Source organism: Pongo pygmaeus, chromosome 4 (assembly GCF_028885625.2).
Source record: "Pongo pygmaeus isolate AG05252 chromosome 4, NHGRI_mPonPyg2-v2.0_pri, whole genome shotgun sequence".
NCBI classification, from domain to species: Eukaryota; Metazoa; Chordata; class Mammalia; order Primates; family Hominidae; genus Pongo; species Pongo pygmaeus.
The window spans coordinates 153,305,002-153,325,210 of record NC_072377.2 but is presented as its reverse complement, the minus strand read 5'-3'; the positions used below and the strand labels follow the sequence as shown (position 1 = coordinate 153,325,210).

The following is a 20,209-nucleotide window of genomic DNA, read 5'->3' as shown; positions in this document are numbered from 1 at the left end:
TTTATGAACAAAACCAGTGCAAAAAGCCCACAAAAAATAACAACAAAGGCTGGGTGTGGTGGCTTATGCCTGTAATCCCAGCTCTTTGGGAGGCCGAGGCGAGCAGATCACCTGAGGTCAGGAGTTCAGGACCAGCCTGACCCACATGGCGAAACCCTGTCTCAAATAAAATTACAAAAATTAGCTGAGTGTGGTGGCAGTTGCCTGTAATCCCAGCTACTCGGGAGGCTGAGGCAGGAGAATCACTTGAACCCAGGAGGCAGAGGTTGCAGTGAGCTGAGATTGTGCCACTGCACTCCAGCTTGGGGGACAGGGCAAGACTCTGTCTCAAAAATAAATAAATAACAACAAAAAATGTTCTTGACTCTCCAGAAAGTATGAGAGAGAGAGAGTGTGTGTGTGTGTGTGTGACAAAGTATAACCTAAGATTTCCTTTGCTATTGTCTCTATCATTATTAATAACAATAATCACTTATTTATCATACTTTATCATTCACAGTCCGTTTTCACATATACTAACCTATGTGGAAATTTACCCAGAATTTGTGTCTTTATATTTTCTTTCATGAAGAGCAGAGAAAATGGCAAACCCAGCCCACAAGTTTGTGGAGTTTATTAATGGATCAAAAGATCACAGAGAAAGCAAAAAAGAAGAGAAAGTAAAATTTCTCATAAGAATAGCTGTCAATGAACCAATTTAGTGGAGTGGACAGCTCTTCAGCCAGATGAAAGCTATCCAGTTGTGGTTGACAGGATTGCTTGAGGGTGTCAGAGGCAACCCGAGGACCTAACATGAATTTTGCAGAAGTGGTTTGGAATTTATTTTAATTGTCATTACTGGACTTACTTTTAGTTCAATGGACAGTTCTGCCTAATTAAAAAAACTTCTTCTATGCTTAAATTTTGCTCGTCACTCCTAGTTTAAAGTTAAGCTATTTCTAACTCCTAATTAGCATGCCACAAATGAACCATTACATTGAACTTGGTGCTCTCTAACCCTGACATTCCCGCTTTGTTCAAAATGTACCTTCTCTGGAGCCGGAGATGTTCATCACAGAAGTTCTGAATCTGTTTTCTTCTTTTACAAGAGGAAAGACAGCACAAGAGAGATTATTCTAATGGTGGTGGTGTTGTTGATGGAGAATTCATGTTATAAGCATATGTTTAAATCATAGTCCATAGACAAAAAAGCGACCTAAAACAGCCAGGCCAGCCTGCCCCCAATATAGGAGCCCTGTACAGTATCTTGATATGTGGTCATCCAGGAATTCTTTTTTTATATAATGCTAAAATATCAATAATAAAATTTATCATTAATATATAAAATAAGCATTTTAAGCATGTAATTTAGTGATATTAATCCCCAAAAGAGAATGAGATCATGTCCTTTGCAGCAACATCGATGGAACTGAAAGCCATTATCCTAAGAAAACTAACAGAGGAACAGAAAATCAAATTCAGCATGTTCTTACTTACAAGTGGGAGCTGAACACTGAGTACATTACAGACACAAAGAAGGAAGCATGAGGATGGAAGATGGGAGGAGGGTGAGGATCAAGAAACTACCTATCAAACAATGCTTATTACATGGGTGATGAAATAATCTGTACACCAAGCCCCCCATATAACAAACCTGCACATGTACCTCTGGACCTAAAATAAAAAGCTAAAAAAAGAACATTCACAGTGGTGTGCAACCATTACAACTATCCACTTCCAGAATTTTTTCATCATTCCAAACACTCTATAATTCTTAAATAATAACTCCGCATTCACCTGTGCTCCCAGTCCCTGATAACTACTTTTCTATTTTATTTCCCTATGAATTTGCTGAGTCTAGAATCCTCATGTAGTGGAATCACAATACTTCTCCTTTTGTGTGTGGTTTATTTCACTTATTTATTTGTTTCATTTATTTTTAAGGTTCATCCATGTGGTAGCATGTATCAAAACTTCATTCCTGGCCGGGCGCAGTGGCTCATGCCTGTAATCCCAGCACTTTGGGAGGCCGAGGCGGGCGGATCACCTGAGGTCAGAAGTTCGAGACCAGCCTGACCAACATGGAGAAACCCCGTCTCTACTAAAAATACAAAATTAGCCAGGCATGATGGCATATTCCTGTAATCCCAGCTACTTGGAAGCCCGAGGCAGAAGAATCACTTGAACCCGGGAGGCAGAAGTTGCGGTGAGCCAAGATCATGCCATTGCACTCCAGCCTGGGCAACAAGAGCAAAACTCCGTCTCAAAAACAACAACAACGACAACAACAAAAACAACAACAAACTTTATTCCTTTTTACAGAGAAATAAAATTTTGTAGTATGTGTATACCACATTCTATTTATTCACTTACCTGTTAATGGAAACTTGGGCTGTGTTCACCTTTGGGCTCTTGTGAATAATGCTGCTATAGACTGTTGGTATACAAGTGTCTGTTTGTATCCCTGCTTTCAATTCTTTTGGGTGTACCCCTGGGATTGAATTGAGGGATCACATAGGCATTCTATATTTAACCTTTAGAGAAACCATCAATTTGTTTTTCACAGTGGCTGTAGCATTTTACATTCCTGCCAGCAATGCACAAGTGTTTCCATTTCCCCACATTCACACCAACACTTGTTATTTTTTATTCGTTGTTTTATTTTTTATAATTGCCATCCTAATGAGTGCAAATTAGTATCTCATTGCCATTCAGGTATTCTTAAACACTTTCCGTGCCAGGGAACACAAAACAACACCAGGAAGCTATTGCAGATCATCTTTAATTGTTAGAAGGCTCTTATTATCTAGTACTAAATCTTGCCTCCCTGTCAGTGACTCTAATTCGTCACACATCAGAGTCACTTGGGAGCTTTTAAAAATTTCTCTATCTAAGCTGCAACTCAGACCAATTAAATTAGCACCTCTGAGGGTGGATTCCCAGAATCAACATTTTTTAAGGCTCCTCAGGTAACTTAAATATGCAGGTAAGTCTGGGAACCACTGCTTAAAGTTCACCCACTGGTCTTAGTTAGCCTCACAACCTGTGATAACCTTATCTTTGAAACTTCTCTGACATCCTTTATTAAATAGCCAGTCTGCAATCCCCCACAGGCCATCCAGTCCTCCTTACTGTCCTAGATATGTTTTTTGCCATGGACTGTATGTACTACCAGCTGACACCTTACATACTTTCTCATACATCTGTTTATGGTCTGTTTTGCTCTCTGTTTTGCTTATTGCTGTTTCCCTAGGACATACTACAATGCCTAACACAGAGTAGGTGCTCAGAAATTGTTAAATGAATGAATATGTAAATCTACTCTTATTTCCAATGACAGCGCTCAGATAGCTGAAAGTAGCTTTTGCATTTCATCTCTGGGCCTTCTTTTCTCTAGGTGAAATCTCTATACTTTCAACCAGGCTTCAAAGACATTGAATAATAAATGTAACCATTATGAGCACAATATATCTCTCTTTCACTGAATCAGCAAGTAATTGAGCACTTACTATGTAATGCATCATCTGCATATGTAACATTAATACATAGCATTACATGTACATTAATACATACTCTAGACTAGACATTGTGCCAGACACTGGAGATTGTAGTGAAAAAGATAACCAAAGTCAATCTGTGGAATTGGGGCACAGACAACAATCAATAACAGAAGTCATTTCAGATAACAGTAAATGCTGTAAAGAAAATTAAAAATGTTTGTTGGCTGTGGTACATTAAGTGGGGGCTAAATTTAATCTCAGGCCTGAATGACAAGAAGTCTGTCACTGAAGAATCATTCCAGGAAGAAGGCACCTCAAATACAGAGGCCCTGGGGGTGGAAGAGATGAGTTTCAAAGGGGCCGTTAGTCTCTAAGAAGGACAGGGAAGAGAACCACCATCACCTCCTTTGTTAGTGCTTTAACTCAACTAACATGACCTAAGATCAAACGAGTTTTTGGTGGCCACATCAGCCTATTAAGGTCTTTTTCCTAAGTGTACAGTTTTCCTCATTGAATTAAATCTTCCCTATCTGATATTTGTACTGTTGATAGTTAGAACTTAAGTGTAGAAGGGTGATTTAAATAAGCATATCCGGAATTTCTTTTCATCTGAACCTCAGTCATAAACAATCTATCAATCTGCCTATAAAAACACTTCTCAGCTGAATGGAGGGACTTTCTCATTCTCCAACCACTGCCAGACTGGTTCCTCATTCCCTTTGGCACCTTGTCTTCTGGGCCAGCTTAACAGAAGTTCTGGACAAGGCCAAAGCCAGGACTTTGCAGGCTGCTTCCATTTGGAGAGGGCATGCATCTTAATTTTCAGTCAAAAGAGCTCAGGAAAGACAGAGAATTCTTGATTTTTGGCACTGTGTGTTCTCCGTGGTGGGCTCACAGGACAAGCAGCCTCTCCCAGACCAGCCACTAACATGCTCTGACAAGTCAGCTCTTCTTTCTGGGCCCTGGTTTTCCCATATTCAAATGTGGGGTTTGGGTCTAGGACAAACTTGTCCAACCCGTGGCCTGTCGGGGCACAGGCAGCCCAGGACAGCTTTTAACGCAGCCCAACCCAATTTATAAACTTTCTTAACACATTATGAGATTTTTTTGCAATTTGTTTTTTAGCTCATCAGCCATTGTTAGTGTTAGTGTATGTTATGTGTGACCCAGGACAATTCTTCTTCCAATGTGGACCAGGGAAGCCAAAAGATTGGACACCGCTGGTCTAAGAGTTTTAAGATTCTTTGAAACTTCATTAAAAAGAACATTTTATTATACTATAAAAGTTTTTAAAATCCCTATAGCTTCTGAATATTAATCTGCAGGTATCATGCTTTCATTGAAAAGGGATCTTCATTTTCAAGTTAATAAAACAAAATGCTGAGTTTACATGGGGAAGGCAACATTTGTAGACTAAATCAGATGCTGAACTTGACAAGAACACAAATTTGAACTGGGAAAACAATGACATATTGTGGGCACTAAAAGAAATGATCAGGGTGGTGAAAGGAGCCACTGAGCTTATTTATTGGCTACTATCTTTCCCACGGACTTCACAGAATCTGAATTCAATTTGTGCAGGTGAACTGATGTAAGAACAACCATCAAACCACAATCGTTTTTCTCTGAGAGAACCTATCTGTAAGCAGAAGCTTCTGCATGGGCTGGAATGGGACACTGTAACAAGATGGCTTTGCATTCAAGCCAAGTAACTGTATGAATGCAAACTAACTTGCTCAGTAACAACTGGTTCAAGTTGCTACTGAGCAAGCAGTGGGCTCCTTGCTGATGTTTATAGAAGCCAATACTATGGCCCTGGCTTTTGAGGAAAAAAAAAGGCTTCATTGTAAGTTGATCGGCAAGGAAGCGGGAGGCAAAGCCCAAATCTGTCTCCCTGAGCTGGGGGCTGTGGCAGGTTTCATAGGCAGAGGGTAATAAGATATGATCTGATTGGATCTTGTGATAAGTTAATGCCAGGAGGTATGATCTGACTGGATTATGCCACAAGGTGATGCTAGGGCTCTATATGATTGGATCGTGGATCATGCCATGAGATGTCCACTTCTTTATTTGGTCCCCATGCCTTGGTCCAAGCACTTAGGTTCCACCCTGTGGTTGCATGCTTGGTTCATCTGGGCCTGGTCAGTTTAACTTGCAACCTGGGGGTCCATGGCAACTAAAACACAACTCACCATTTTATACACAAAGTTGGACCAGATTGGGCTGCTCCTGCAGTTGCAAAGTTACTATCATTCATTCACTCAGCTTTTGCAATCTAGTTGAGTAGGTGCACAAAACAGGAATCAACTACGTATGTCTGAATGCTAGTTGAACTAAATGCCCTGAAGGAAAGCCACAAGTGCTTGGATGGAAAATAACCTGTTAATTCAGCTCTCTAAGCCTCATACTCCTCTTATGTAGGAGCTAACCGGGATAAAATATCTAGCGACAGGTTCAGATTTTGGTGTACATTAAATGCATGATAAATATATGTGTCATCAGCTGATGGTGAAGTTACCTTTCTGAAGGTCAATGATGAAAAGATGAATTTTCTTTCTTGTGTCCCAGAGTTTCATTCAATTCTTTGTGCTCGTGTGTGTCTTTCAGTTCCGAGGAGGGTTTCGGGTCAGTGGAGAAGGTCGTGCTGCTCACGTTTCTCTCGACGGTTATCCTGATGGCCATCTTGGGGAACCTGCTGGTGATGGTGGCTGTGTGCTGGGACAGGCAGCTCAGGTGAGCAGCAGGAGGGAACCTTTTGAGGAAACATGGGAGTTCTGAGCTGTCCCTAGAGAGTTGGGTGTGAACATTTTCATTATAATTTGTAATTAAGAAAGAAAACATTCATGGGAACAACATTTTAAAAATAAAAGGGGAGAAAAAGGGATTGCAATTAATCCTACAACTCTAATACAGCCAGTGTAAACATTTCAGTGTATTTCCATCCTGTCATTTTTTCTTTGTCAAATGTGTTTATAGTTGTGATCACTATATATACAATTGTTGAGAGCACGTATAATCTAACCTCCCCATTTTATTAATAGTTTAGGGAAGATGTGGCTGACAAGGGACGGATCTAGAAATTAAACCTGTGTTTTTTGCACTTCAACTTCATGAGTCTCAACCCCGGCTGCAATTAGAACCACCTGAAGCACTTTTAAAAACTATCATCATGTGGTATTAGTATGTCTCATGTAGTATTTTGGACATAGTTATATTTAAAAAGTTATTTATTGCTAAAGTTCAAATCTAATCAGGCATCCTATATTTTATCTGGTAATCTTTGAGGGGAGAGGTGTTAACTCCCCAGGGTGCCTCAACTAACTGATCTGGGGTGAGACCTCAGCATCAATACTTATCAAAATGCATCAGGTGATTCTAGTGTACAGCCTGGGATGAAAGCCTCTGGGCCATAAGAGGGTATAACGAAGCAGTTCCTCTCTAAGTAAGACATGCACACATCTAATGATGATGCAAATAAAGTGTAAAAGCGCAATTCTGACCAGTGTTATAAATGTGAGTACACAGTAGCCAGTCTACTAGTGTAAAATAGTGGACTGTGACTACAGTCACAGGGCATACCTTGGGAGAGTTTCCTGAGAAACTCCGACCAAGGACTGATGGGTGGGTGGGATTAACCAGGCAACCGTTGGAAGAAAGAACATCTGCATTGGCCCTCTAAAGGGACCTGTATGTGCAGGGGAACTCAGATTAGGGCAGGGTGGCCAGAAGGGGGAGGAAAAAAGAGGTTTTGGTATAAGGTAGGTCTGGAGAAGTCAGGAGAGGCTGGACCACGCTGGGTCTTCTCAGCCATGTTACAGAAGGGGAAATTGAATCTCACGGAATACACTAAGCATGTGACTTTTTCTTTCCTCTTTCCCCCTCCCTTCTTTTCTTCTTTCTTTGTTTCCCTTTTCCCTGTTTTTTCTCTTGATCTCTTCTCCCTCCCCTTTTTCCCTTCATCCCTCATGCTGCCTCCTCTCTTACACTTTTTCACTCACAGGAAAATAAAAACAAATTATTTCATTGTATCTCTTGCTTTTGCGGATCTGCTGGTTTCGGTGCTGGTGATGCCCTTTGGTGCCATTGAGCTGGTTCAAGACATCTGGATTTATGGGGAGATGTTTTGTCTTGTTCGGACATCTCTGGACGTCCTGCTCACAACAGCATCGATTTTTCACCTGTGCTGCATTTCTCTGGATAGGTAAGGACAGAACAATGTGCATAGCGGGGCTCCGTGCTGGAGACAATGACTTGATGGATACTGGGCAGTGTCTGCCTTTTCTTATTCATTAGAAGAAATGAATCTCAGCGAGGTAAATTTGATAATTCAGTTATACAGTCACTCTCCAGCCTTTGCAGAGGCCCCCTTTTTAGTCAGGCCCTTCCTGAGGCACTGTAGATGCACAGATTAGTAAGACCTATAACCTATCTGCAAGGAGTTTGCAATCTAAATAGCAATAGATGTCAGCAATCAAGTGTACTGCAGAGCTCTAAATTTTATACTGATGGCATGAACAAAATTCTGAAGAAGCTGAGCATCAAGAATGAGTACATCTTCCCAGAGGGCAGCAGGGGTGGTTCAGAATGAAAATGCCCTATGTTTGAACATAACCTTTCCTTGAAAATATGTTTCTGTAATAATTTGATATACATATTTATGTATGTGCATGTAATTGTGGAGACTCTTTTCCAGAAAGTTACAGTAAACTTCCCAATAATTTTATGATTTTTGGACCCAGGTCTAGCATTTCATTCTTGATGCATAATTTTATTTTCTTTCTTCATATTTGACTTCAAGAGACCTAATGATTTTCATCTTTGCCTCATTTGTTGCAGATTTATGTATTTATCACTTGTATCATCACTATTCATTTTCCAATTCCTGCTAATTTGCATTTCATCATAAAGGTAGAATGCAATCTAAAGTCAGATGATTACACAAACATATGCTGCTATCAATGCAGTAGTATCTTAGGGGTTAGCTCTCAGAAAAATGTGGGGTGCAAATCACATGTAATCAGAATTACCAGGGACAATGATTTCTTACTGTGTCTTGAGCAGCCCAACAAACCCAAGTTTTCCTCCAGTCTTGGGATAGATCACTTTTTTAAAATTTAGTTTTATTTATTCTTATTTATTTTTTATAGGGACAAGTCTCACTGTGTTACCCAGGCTGGTCTCGAACTACTGTGCTCAAGTTATCCTCAGCCTTCAGCCTCCCAAAGTGCTGGGACTACAGATGTGAGCCATCGTGCTCAGACAATCACTGTTTTTTATTTTTATTTTCATTTATTTATTTATTTTTATTTTTATTTTATTTTATTTTTAATTTTTGAGACCAAGTCTTGCTCTGTCGCCCAGGCTGGAGTGCAGTGGCGCAATCTCAGCTCACTGCAAGCTCCACCTCCCGGGTTCTCGCCATTCTCCTGCCTCAGCCTCCTGAGTAGCTGGGACTACAAGCGCCCGCCACCAGGCCCAGCTAATTTTTTGTATTTTTAGTAGAGACGGGGTTTCACCGACAATCACTGTTTTTTTTAAATTGAGGACTAGGAAAAGTAGTTGACTGAAACTAGAGATTGTGGTATATCTAACATACACACTTTTAAACACTAACATCATAGTCTTCCCAGAGAATTAATCACACTGGGGGAGGTACTTAGAAACTGAAACCAGCTGAGGGGACAGCAGGTTCATCTCCTATTTCATGGGACATATGTGCATTGATTGGAATGGTAGTCACAATGGCCTGCTGTATTTAAATTGCTTTCTCTTTTGCTCTGCCAAGAACGTATAGTTGAATATGCTTAAGTTAAATGCATGTATAATAAGACTCCACTCTATAGCTAGAGATAATGACTCTGGTAAAATTGAACTCGTGGCAAGCAACCAGACCCATGGCATGGCATAGTTGGAAATTTGTGTTTATTAGCTTGTTTACAACAATCTGACTTTAGTATGTGAAAGACTTTTAAAGACAGTCAGGATACACTGCATGAAAGTTCGTATTATAGAAAATACAATGTAAGGAAGTAGAAAATCTATGGAAATCCTGCTGGGTAACCTGCATATGATCATTGTTAAAATGAGTAGTGAGACTGAAAGAACTACAGGAATTCGGAGAAGGCCAGGCAGGGGAGATGGGGGTAGCTGAGGTAACCTCAAGGCCTGGGTAAAAACAAGAGTAAGAAAAAGAGCCAATCAGCCAGAAAAAAATGGGAGAAAGTGTAGAATCAACTGTCCGTTGTGGAGAGTTTGCTATGGGCAGCCCTGAGAGAAGGTCTAGAGGTTTCCTTGAAAGGTTTGGCTTCAGATTTATGCCTACGTACTTTTCAAGTCAGGAAACTTTCCTGAGTAGGTATGAGTTGTCACGAAACAGGATGAATTGGTCATTAAGAACCATCTGCTTTAGAATTGAAGAGATTTGGGTTCAAATCCCAGCTTTTAAAATGTTTAGTTCTGGGAATGGCAATAAGAGATTAAGCCTTTCTGAGTCTAAGCCTTTCTTGTCTCTAAAACTTGGGGAGATAGCACCTATTTTATATGACTACAGTTAGGTATAAATTGGATAATCCATTTAAGGTATCACTTTGGCCCAGCTTGTCACAGTATTCCATGTTAGTGGATGTTGTTGTTCATGTCAGTTTCTTGTAACTAGCCATACAACTCATGGTCTTTCTCATCAAACTTGCACCTCTTCAGTGAATAGCTGCTCCAACAGCTGCATCATCTAGAAACCAGGTAGTTATTCTAATAGCAGTCTTTCCTTGTCTCCTACATTTAAATAATGACAAGTCCTGCTCATTTTCTTTCCTAAAGAGATCCTAGTCTATTTCTCTCTATCATTCATCCAAAGTAATATCATTTCTTGAAGAAATCACTCAACACTTTCCTAATTATTCCCTCCAAATATGTTTTATTCCCTCCCCATCCACTTGTCACTCACAAGATCAAATAGCCATTTTTTAAAATGCTGCTCTGATACTGTTGCTCCTTTGCTTAAAACCCTTCAGTGGCTATTCATTGTGTTGAAGATCAAGACCAGACTGTACAGGGTTTTCCACCCTCTGTTTCCTGTCCATGTCCCCAGCTTCCCTTCACCCCCTTCCTAACCTCACCTCCAGGCCCAAGTCACTTTGGCCTTCTTTCTACTTCTCCAGGGCTCTCTGCTCAGCCACCTGAGGCCTTGGCTTTTCCCTCTGCCTGAAAACCTCCTCTGCCCCTCCTCTCCTGCATGTCGTTCAGATTTTAGCTAAATCTTCTCTTCTTTGCAGAAGTCTTCGCTGACTCCATCAAAACTATTTTTCTCCTTTGTAGAACTCAGTGTAATTATAGTTAAAATCAAGTCTATACTTTCTTCTTAAATGTCTTTCTATGCCAATGGGAGGAAGCTCAAGGCTACGAACAAGGGCAAGGTCCCTGCCCTCAAAGAACTTGCATTGTTATGGGGAGGTTGACAATTGAACAGTCATTGCATAAATACTTATTTAGGTATTTGGCAAACATGATTGAACAAATGGAGTGGTCAGCATGTTCTCTTTGTGAGAGTCATGCCAATAATTCCATTTCATTCTCTGACAGTGTATGTCAAAAACTCCAATACCGTAAGTAAGATATCAGATGGGGTTTCTTTTGTTTTATTTTCCTTGGGGAGCTTGGGGATCTTGCCTCCAGCTTGTCTCCAGCTTTCCCTGTCCCAAGAGTGTTCTCTCATAGTGCTGAAGGGTCCATCCTGAACATTACAGGGCAATGTTTTAGCCTGGAAGAGTATGGTTTTATTTATCATCTAGCTCTGTTTTTGCTGTGTCCTTCCCGTCCTAACAGTTTGGTGCAGCTGGGCTGGGCCAAAGCACAGAGTGAATGTCTCAATGAGGTGTGATGTCCTTGTTAGCCATGTTATTCCTGGCAGTATGCTATGTCCTTCTCTCTAGAGCTGCTACAAGTCTTCTGGGATCAATCATAAGGGGTAGTTCCTTTGAGCAAGAGGGCTCACTTTGATTTGTAACTTCTCTCAGATGGCAGACTCCTGGATCAAAGCAAAATGTAGGACTCCTTTAGTACTACCAAATGCATTTTCCCAACTCCCATTCTCAGCTCACTGTGCTTCCTGGTGCTTTCAGAATTGAATTCTGTTAATAAGAATTTATTGCTTCCTTAAAAATAATTTCCAAAGCATAATTAAAATAAATGCACCATATAGTATGGGTCATAGGAGATCAAAAACTGCTTTAAAAGCTTTAGAGTACAGTTGATTTTTTTGAGATCTAAAGTTCTGTGGTGAATAAAAACTAACCAAGTAGTCATGATAGAGTACTAGTTTTAAAAGTGAAATATAAGGCAGCCATTGAAAACCATGAGAAATAATGACGTGTGTTATCCTAGAAAGATATCACTGGTGTATTATGTTGGGGGAAGAAAAGCAACTGGCAGACTGTAATGTTTAGCATAATTCCACTTTTGTAAAATAAATATAGAGATGCATGTATCTGGGTTTACATGAGTGTGTGTGGAGAGAGAGAGAAAGAGAGAGAGAGAGAAAGAAAGAGAGAGATTGAGAATGAAAAAGAAAGAACATGAATGAATTTTCACCAAACCATTAATAGGTGGTTATTTGAGGGATAGGGCATATGGTGTAGTGCTGGCCAGAGTGGATGGTCAGTTAAATTGGGGTTGGGGGCCTTCACTTTTACTAATTTCTGTAATACACATTTTAAACTTCAATTTTCCCCTTGCTAGAAGGTAACCTTCTCAAATGCAAGTCCATCCACAATAGCCTTTTAGCTGAAAATGTTGCTAGAATGGCACATTCCTCAGTTCTCTGAGAACATTCTGCTTCAGTGCTGGGAGTTCCCTCTGAGGTCAGAACAAGCCAGGGAGCATGGAAATCTTCCTGACCAGTGTGTTCTCTCTGCTTTCTTATCAAACACCCTCGCTTCTCCCTCTAAGGGAGCCCTCACCATCTCTTACGGGGTGCATCACTCCCACATTGGTCTTGGTTAACCTCCTCCCTGTTCACAAGCTTGTATTTGATTTTTTTCTAACAGTCCCTTTTCTAATCCTCACAGATTTTTTAAGTCACAATATTAATAATACCTGAGCATTGTAAAAAATGCCATCAGCTCACAAGTAGAACATAATGTCCCCAATTCTTTCAATATCCACTTCCACAGCTGCATAACCTGAGGTAACCACTGTAAATAGCAACTGCCTATAAATGCCAGTGATTTCATATGTAATAAGCAGACCTATTTGAATGTATTTTGAGTTTATGATATATGCCAGTGAGTTGCCTGAATCTAATGTTTTTACCAACTTGCTTATTGGATGATCTATTAGCAAGGTTTCTTTCAGCAGCGTGCAGCAGATAATAAATTGATCGTTCAAATAACTGAAAAGTCTGGCTTCAGACATGGCTCTCTACAAGGATTTGAAAAATGTCATTTAGTCTAACTTTGCCCCTCTCTAACTCTGTTTCCCTCTCCTCTTTGTCTCCATCTTGCCTTCTTGTTCTCCCTGTTTACTTCCCTCTCTGTTTCCCTATCTCTATTCCTCTCTTTCTATCTGTCCTTCTTTGTCCCTATGCTGTCCATCAGCTCTTGTTTCTTGTTAGATTTTTTTCTTAGGCTGGGTTCTTCCACCAGGAAAGCAAAATAGTCACAGCCAACAAATCTTAAACCATCCTTAACACATGAGTCCATAGGAAGAGAAACCTAAGTGCTGTTTCTCATGGAAGAATTTCCGTTGGCTTTGCTTGAGTCAAACACTCTTCACTTAACCAGTCACTGTGGTGTGGAGATGACACATCCTGGTTGCTGGGCAGAGGTCAGGCACCATGACTCCCAGCTTTACCAAAAACATATGGTGTGAAGAAATGGCAGTTCTCACTGGAAAGATGGGTGTTAGGCAGACAAGAAGAGGAGATACCAATTCCCCTTAGGCTGGCCAGACCCTACAGGTATCTTTATGGAGCCTCCACAACTAAACAGAGGTATATCATCCCCAAGTCCTCCCTATATTAGGCCAAATATTTCTAGATCCTTCTGCTGGCCTCATAAGCCGTACATTTCAGACTTTTAACCATTTTTATCCTCTTTCTCTCAACATGCTGTACTTTGTCCTTTACTTGGCATCAAATGTAATTCCCTTTTTTAAAAAAAGTCAATTTCACTTCATTGAAGATAGCATTCTCTATAGTATTGCAAGATTCTTTTTTGGATACATCCAGCTGAATTGTCACCCTTCCTCTGCATGGCTCGAAAATTTGATGTGTTTTATCGACAAAATTCTCCAACAGTTTCTTAGTCTCCGACCCTCTTTCAAACAGGTTTACTTGTAAAACATACAATTCTTACTTCAAGGTTGCATGTTTAATCTTGTGCTGGAGATAAATGTATCTGCATTTCTTAATGATCTCCCTGGAGTACAATTCAATTTTGTAATGTATAAATGAAAAGTGTCTGTCATTGTGAACTGTGTCACACAATTACATTTGTTTTCCCAATAGGATTGAAATGCATTTCACAAGGAAAGTATATTAAAAGTTTCTCCTCTCACATACTCTTTTAGGGCAGGTTCAGGCTTTGTACATAATATCTGTTGAGTCGAATTTCATGCCAGGGGGTTTGAACTGTTATTTTTATATTCATTTCATCAAACATTTATGGAGTGCTTACTAATTACTATGAGTTGTTCCGGACATTGTAAATTCAGTGGTAAATGATCATAAAATCTCTGAATCATGGAACTTTTTTTCTAGTTGGGAATACAGAGAGTAAACAGATAATTACAGTAAAATTGGTGACCATTGAATACTATAAGGAGAAGAAAAAAAAAGCTATTGGAGTCTGCTAAGTTGCAATCTCCAAAGCAGGGTAGGCTCCTGAGTAAGTGATGCTAATGCCGGTATCTGCAGGTGCTGTGGGTATCAGTAGGGTATAGGGAAGTTGGTGAGGCCTGGGGAGTGGCTGCTCCTGAAAACACAGGTGAAAACCCCCAGGAAAGCCCTTGTTAACTAAAAGCTAAATTCTTAGCTCAGCTTTCACTGCTTTTCCAATGTGTTCTCAGTCTGATTTTCCTAACTCAACTCCTACCCATGAATGATTTGTTATCATTCCCTGAATATGATGTTTCCTCATAACTGCATTTTGCTACCTGTGCCTTGGGTTTCTTTTATTTTTCTGGCAAACATCCACCTTTCTTCAATACTCAGATAACACGTGTCACCTTCTCCAATGACTGATGGGCTTCATTCATAAAAATTTGTCATTTCTTCCTCTGAGCTCCTATGGAGTATTGAATCAAAGCATCGTGGTTAATAGAAGGTTCTTAGTATGTGCGTCTCAATAATTGTTTGATTTGTCTGCCTTGCTCTAGAATATAAAATTCTTGAGAGTAGGCCTTATCTTATCTATTCATGTGTTTTTCTTTCTGGAACATAATAGCTGTTCCGTGCATGTTTGGCTGAGCATAGAATGCTGAGATGTGACTTGTGGTTGTTTGTATGACTCTGGGGTTGGTTTCTCTGTCCTCATAGAACTCTTAATATAGAAAGTGGTTAAGAATGAGACCTGAGGTGCTAGGCTGCTTAGATTCAGTCACAGCTTGACTGGTTGTCAAGTGTGTGATCTTGGAGAAGTGACAAAGGTTTTCTGGACTTGGTCTTATCTGTAAAAATTGTGTTATTAATAGAAAATCCCTTCCCTTCTCTTTTAGGACTTGTGAGGAATAGATAACTGAGTGTTTATTATTCAATTAATAAACTGAATAATGCATAGACCAGTGCATGGTACTCGGTAAGTGTTCAATTAATGTTAGCCACAGGGACTATTCCATTATTGTTTGCCTCTCTAAATGCAAATTCCTAGTGGCTGTAGCGAGGGCCTTCCCAGACACTGATAGTCATCTTATTCTTTCTGACTCATAGCTGAGTGCCCTTGAAGGTTAGATCCTTAGCCTTCCAGCCCTGAGTATGTCCCCTCTTTCCTTTGGAAGCCTCATTTATCCCGTGGCTTCACTTGCACCTCTGCTCTTGTCTCTCCCTCACCCCTTTCACGCACTGGGCTCTGGGGTTCTATCTCTGTCTGCTCAGCATCTTGCCTTAAACATCTTTCTGTTTTCTCAAACCTCAGTGTGCTCCAAGTAGACATTTTTATTGTAAACTAATACTATATCCTCTTCCACGTTGTATATTGAAGGTGAATCTATTAGTTATCTTTCAGACATTGAAACACAATTTTTTGAAGTCATCTTTTACTTATCTCCCATGATCAGCTGGATGCCAAATCACACCTATTTTGTATAAATATCTTTTTTAAAATTTTTATTTTATAAAAATTATATATAATATTATATATATATAATAAAACCTAAAATTTTATTTTAGGTTTGGGTGTATATTTGAAGATTTGTTACATAGTTGAACTGTGTCACAGGGGTTCGTTGTATACATTATTTCATCACCCAGGTATTAATAAGCCCAGTACATAATATGATTTTCTACTCCTCTCCCTCCTCCCAGCCTCCACTCTCAAGTAGACGCAATGTCTTTTGTTCCCTTTTTTGTGTTCATGAATTCTCGTCATTTAGCTCCCATTTATAAGTGAGAACATGCAGTATTTGGTTTCCTCCTTCTGCATTAGTTTCCTAAGGATAATGGCCTATAGCTCCATCCATGTTCCTGCAAAAGACATGATTTTGTTATTTTTCATGGCTGCATAGTATTCCATGGTGTATATGTACCACATTTTTGTTATCTAATCTGTCATTGATGGGCATTTAGGTTGATTCTATGTCTTTACCATTGTGAAGGGTGCTGCAATAAACATTTGTGTGCATGTGTCTTTATGGTAGAATGATTTATATTCCTCTGAGTATATACCGAGTAATGGGATTGCTGGGTCAAATGATAGTTCTGCTTTTAGCTCTTTGAGGAATCGCCATAGAGCTTCCACAATGGTTGAACTAATTTACACTTCCTCCAACAGTGTATAAATGTTCCCTTTTTTCCTCAACTTCACCAGCATGTGGTCATTTTTTGACTTTTTAATAATAGCCATTTTGACTGGTATGAGATGGTATCCCATTGTGGTTTTGATTTGCATTTCTTTAACGATCAGTGACATTGAGCTCTTTTTTATATGCTTGTTGGCTGCATATATGTCCTCTTTTGAAAAGTGTCTGTTCATGTCCTTTGACCATTTTTTAATGGGGTTGTTTGACTTTTTTATTGTAAATTTGTTTAAGTTTCTTATAAATGCTGGATATTAGACCTTTGTCAGATGCATAGTTTGAAGATATTTTCTCCCATTCTGTAGGGTCTGTTTGCTCTGTGGATAGTTTCTTTTGCTGTGTAGAGATTCTTAAGTTTAGATCCCACTTATCAATTTTTGCTTTTGTTGTGATTGCTTTTGGTGTCTTCATCATGAAATCTTTGCCTGTTCCTATGTCCAGGATGGTATTACCTAGTTTCTCTTCCAGAGTTTTTATAGTTTTGGGTTTTACATTTAAGTCTTTAATCTATCTTCAGCTGGCTTTTGTATATGGTGTAAGAAAGGGGTCCAGCTTCAATCTTCTGCATATGGCTAGCCAGTTACCCAGCACCATTTATTGAATAGGGAATCTTTTCCCAATAGCCTGTTTTTGTCACCTTTGTCAAAGATTAGATAGTTGTAGGTGTGTGGTCTTATTTCTGACCCTCTATTTTGCTCCACTGGTCTATATTTCTGTTTTCATACCAGTACCATGCTGTTTTGGTTACTGTAGCCCTGTAGTATAGCTTGAAGTCAGGTGAGGTGACGCCTACAGCTTTGTTCTTTTTGCTTAGGATTGACTTCACTATTTGGGCTTTTTTTTGTTTCCATATTAATTTTAAAATAGTTTTTCTTCTACTTCTGTAAAGAATGTTTTTGGTAGTTTGATAGAAATAGCATTGAATCTGTAAATTGCTTTGGACAGTACATCCATTTTAACAATATTCATTCTTCCCAGCTATGAGCATGCAATGTTTTTCCATTTCTTTGTGTCATCTCTGATTTCTTTGATCAGTGTTTTGTAATTCTCATTGTAGAGATCTTTCACCTCCCTGGTTAGGTGGATTCCTGGTATTTTATTCTTTTTGTGGCAGTTGTGAATGGGATTGCCTTCCTGATTTGGCTCTTAGCTTGGCTGTGGTAGGTATATAGGAATGCTAGTGATTTTTGTACGTTGATTTTGTATCCTGAAACTTTGCTGAAGTTGTTTATCAGCTGAAGGAGCTTTTGGGGCAATACTGTGGGGTTTTCTAGATATAGAATCATGTTATCTGTGAAAAAAAAGGGTAGTTGCACTTCCTTTATTCCTATTTGGATGCTCCTTACTTCTTTCTCTTGCCTGATTGCTCTGGCTAGGACTTCCAATACTATTGGAAGAGACAGGGCATTCTTGTCTTGTGCTATTTTTAAAGGCGAATGCTTCCAGCTTTTGCCGTTTCATTATGACGTTGGCTACGAGTTTGTCATAGATGGCTCTTATTATTTTGAGGTATGTTCCCTCAATACCTAGTTTTTTTTTTTGAGAGTTTTTAACATAAAGAGCTACTGAATTTTATTGAAAGCCTTTTTCTGCTTCTATTGAGATTATCATGTGGTTTTTGTCTTTAGTTCTGTTTATGTGATGAATCACATTTATTGGTTTGTGTATGTTGAACCAACCTTGAATCCTGAGGCTGAAGCCTACTTGATTGTGGTGGATTAGCTGTATGATGTGCTGCTGGATTCAGTTTGCAAGTAATTTGTTAGGGATTTTTGCATTGATATTCATGTAAGGATACAGGCCTGAGTTCTTGTTGTTTCTCTGCCAGGTTTTGCTATCAAGAATATGCTGGTCTCATAAAATGGGTTGGGGAGGAGTCTCTCCTCCTCAATTTTTTGGAATAGTTTCAGTAGGAATGGTACCAGGTATTCTTTGTACATCTGGTGGAATCAGGCTGTGAATCCATCAGGTGTGGGCTTTTCTTGGTTGGTAGGCTGTCTATTACTGATTTAATTTCAGAGCTAATTATTGGTCTGTTCAGGGAATCAGTTTCTTCCTGGTTCAGTGTTGGGAGGGTGTATGTGTCCAGGAATTTATCCATCTCTTCTAGGTTTTCTAGTTTGTGTGCATAGAGGTGTTTGTAGTAGTTTCTGATTACTTTTATTTCTGTGGGATCAGTGGTAGCATCCTCTTTGTCATTTCTAATTGTGTTTATTCAGATCTTCTCTCTTTTCTTCTTTATTACTTTAGCTAGTATCCTATCTATCTTATTCATGTTTTCAAAAACCTAACTTCTGAATTCATTGATCTTTTGAATGTTTTTTTTTGTGTCTTGATTTCCTTCAATTCAGTTCTGATTTTGGTTATTTCTTGTCCTCTGCTATTTTGGGGGTTGATTTGTTCTTGCATCTCTAATTCTTTCAGTTGTGATGTCAGGTTGTTCATTTGAGATCTTTATAACTTTTTGATGTGAGCATTTAGCACTATGAATTTCCTCTCAATACTGCCTTTGCTGTGTCCCATAGATCCTGGTATGTTATATCTTTCTTCTCATTAGTTTCAAAGAACTTATTGATTTCTGCCTTAATCTTATTACTTACCCACACATCATTCAGGAGCATATTGTTTAATTTCCATGTAATTGCATGGCTTTGAGTGATTTTCTTAGCCTTGACTTCTATTTTTATTGCATCGTGGTCTGAAAGTGTGTTTGATATGATTTTAGTTCTTTTGCATTTGTTGAGGATTGTTTTATGTCCAATTATGTGATTGATTTAAGAGTATGTGCCATGTGGTGATGAGAAGAATGTATCTTCTGTTGTTTTGGGATGGAGAGTTCTGTAGAAGTCTATCAGGTCCATTTGGTCAATGTTGAGTTCAGGTCCTGAATATCTTTGTTAATTTTCTGCCTCAATGATCTGTCTAGTGCTGTCAATGAAGTGCTGAAGCCTTCCACTATTATTGTGTGGGCATTTTTGTCTCTTTGTAGGTCTCTAAGAACTTGCTTTATGAATCTGGGTGCTCCCGTGTTGAGTGCATATATATTTAGGATAGCTAGGTCTTGTTGAATTGAACTCTTTGCAATTATGTAATGCCCTTCTTTGTGCTTTTTGATCTTTGTTAGTTTGAAGTCTGTTTTGCCTGAAATTAGGATTGCAATCCCTGTTTTTTTCTGTTTTCCATTTGCTTGGTAGGTTTTCCTCCATTCCTTTATTTTAAGTCTATGCGTGTCATTATGTGTGAGATGGGTCTCTTTAAGACAGCATACCATTGGGTCATGCTTTTTTTTTTAATCCAGCTTGCCACTCTGAGACTTTTATGTGAGGCATTTAATCCATTTACATTCATGGTTAATGTTGATATGTGTGGATTTGATTCTGTCATTGTGTTGTTAGCTGGTTATTATGCTGGCTTGTTTGTGTGGTTGCTTTATATATCATTGGTCTGTGTATTTAAGTGTGTTTTTGTATAATCTGGTAGCAGTCTTTCCTTTCTATATTTAGTGCTCCTTTCAAGATCTCTTGTAAAGCAGGTCTGGTGGTAACAAACTCCCTCAATATTTGCTTATCTGAAAAGAATCTTATTTCTCCTTCACTTAGGAAGCTTAGTTTGACAGGATATGAAATTCTTGGTTGAAGATATTTCTTTAAGAATGTTGATTATAGGACTACAATTCTTTCTGGTCTGTAGGGTTTCAGTTGAGAGTTCTGCTTTCAGACTAATGG

The 20,209-nt window shown here is 39.2% G+C and overlaps 1 protein-coding gene across 1 annotated transcript in view; it reads left to right on the top strand.

Annotated features, from left to right (window-relative positions):
• Positions 1 to 20,209, top strand: part of HTR4 (5-hydroxytryptamine receptor 4) — a 152,956-nt gene that overhangs the window by 73,560 nt on the left and 59,187 nt on the right. Inside the window, exons 2-3 of the mRNA XM_054488416.1 lie at positions 6,087 to 6,212; positions 7,480 to 7,680. Of these exons, the coding sequence (XP_054344391.1) occupies positions 6,087 to 6,212; positions 7,480 to 7,680 (327 nt within the window). The remainder of the gene's footprint in view (positions 1 to 6,086; positions 6,213 to 7,479; positions 7,681 to 20,209) is intronic.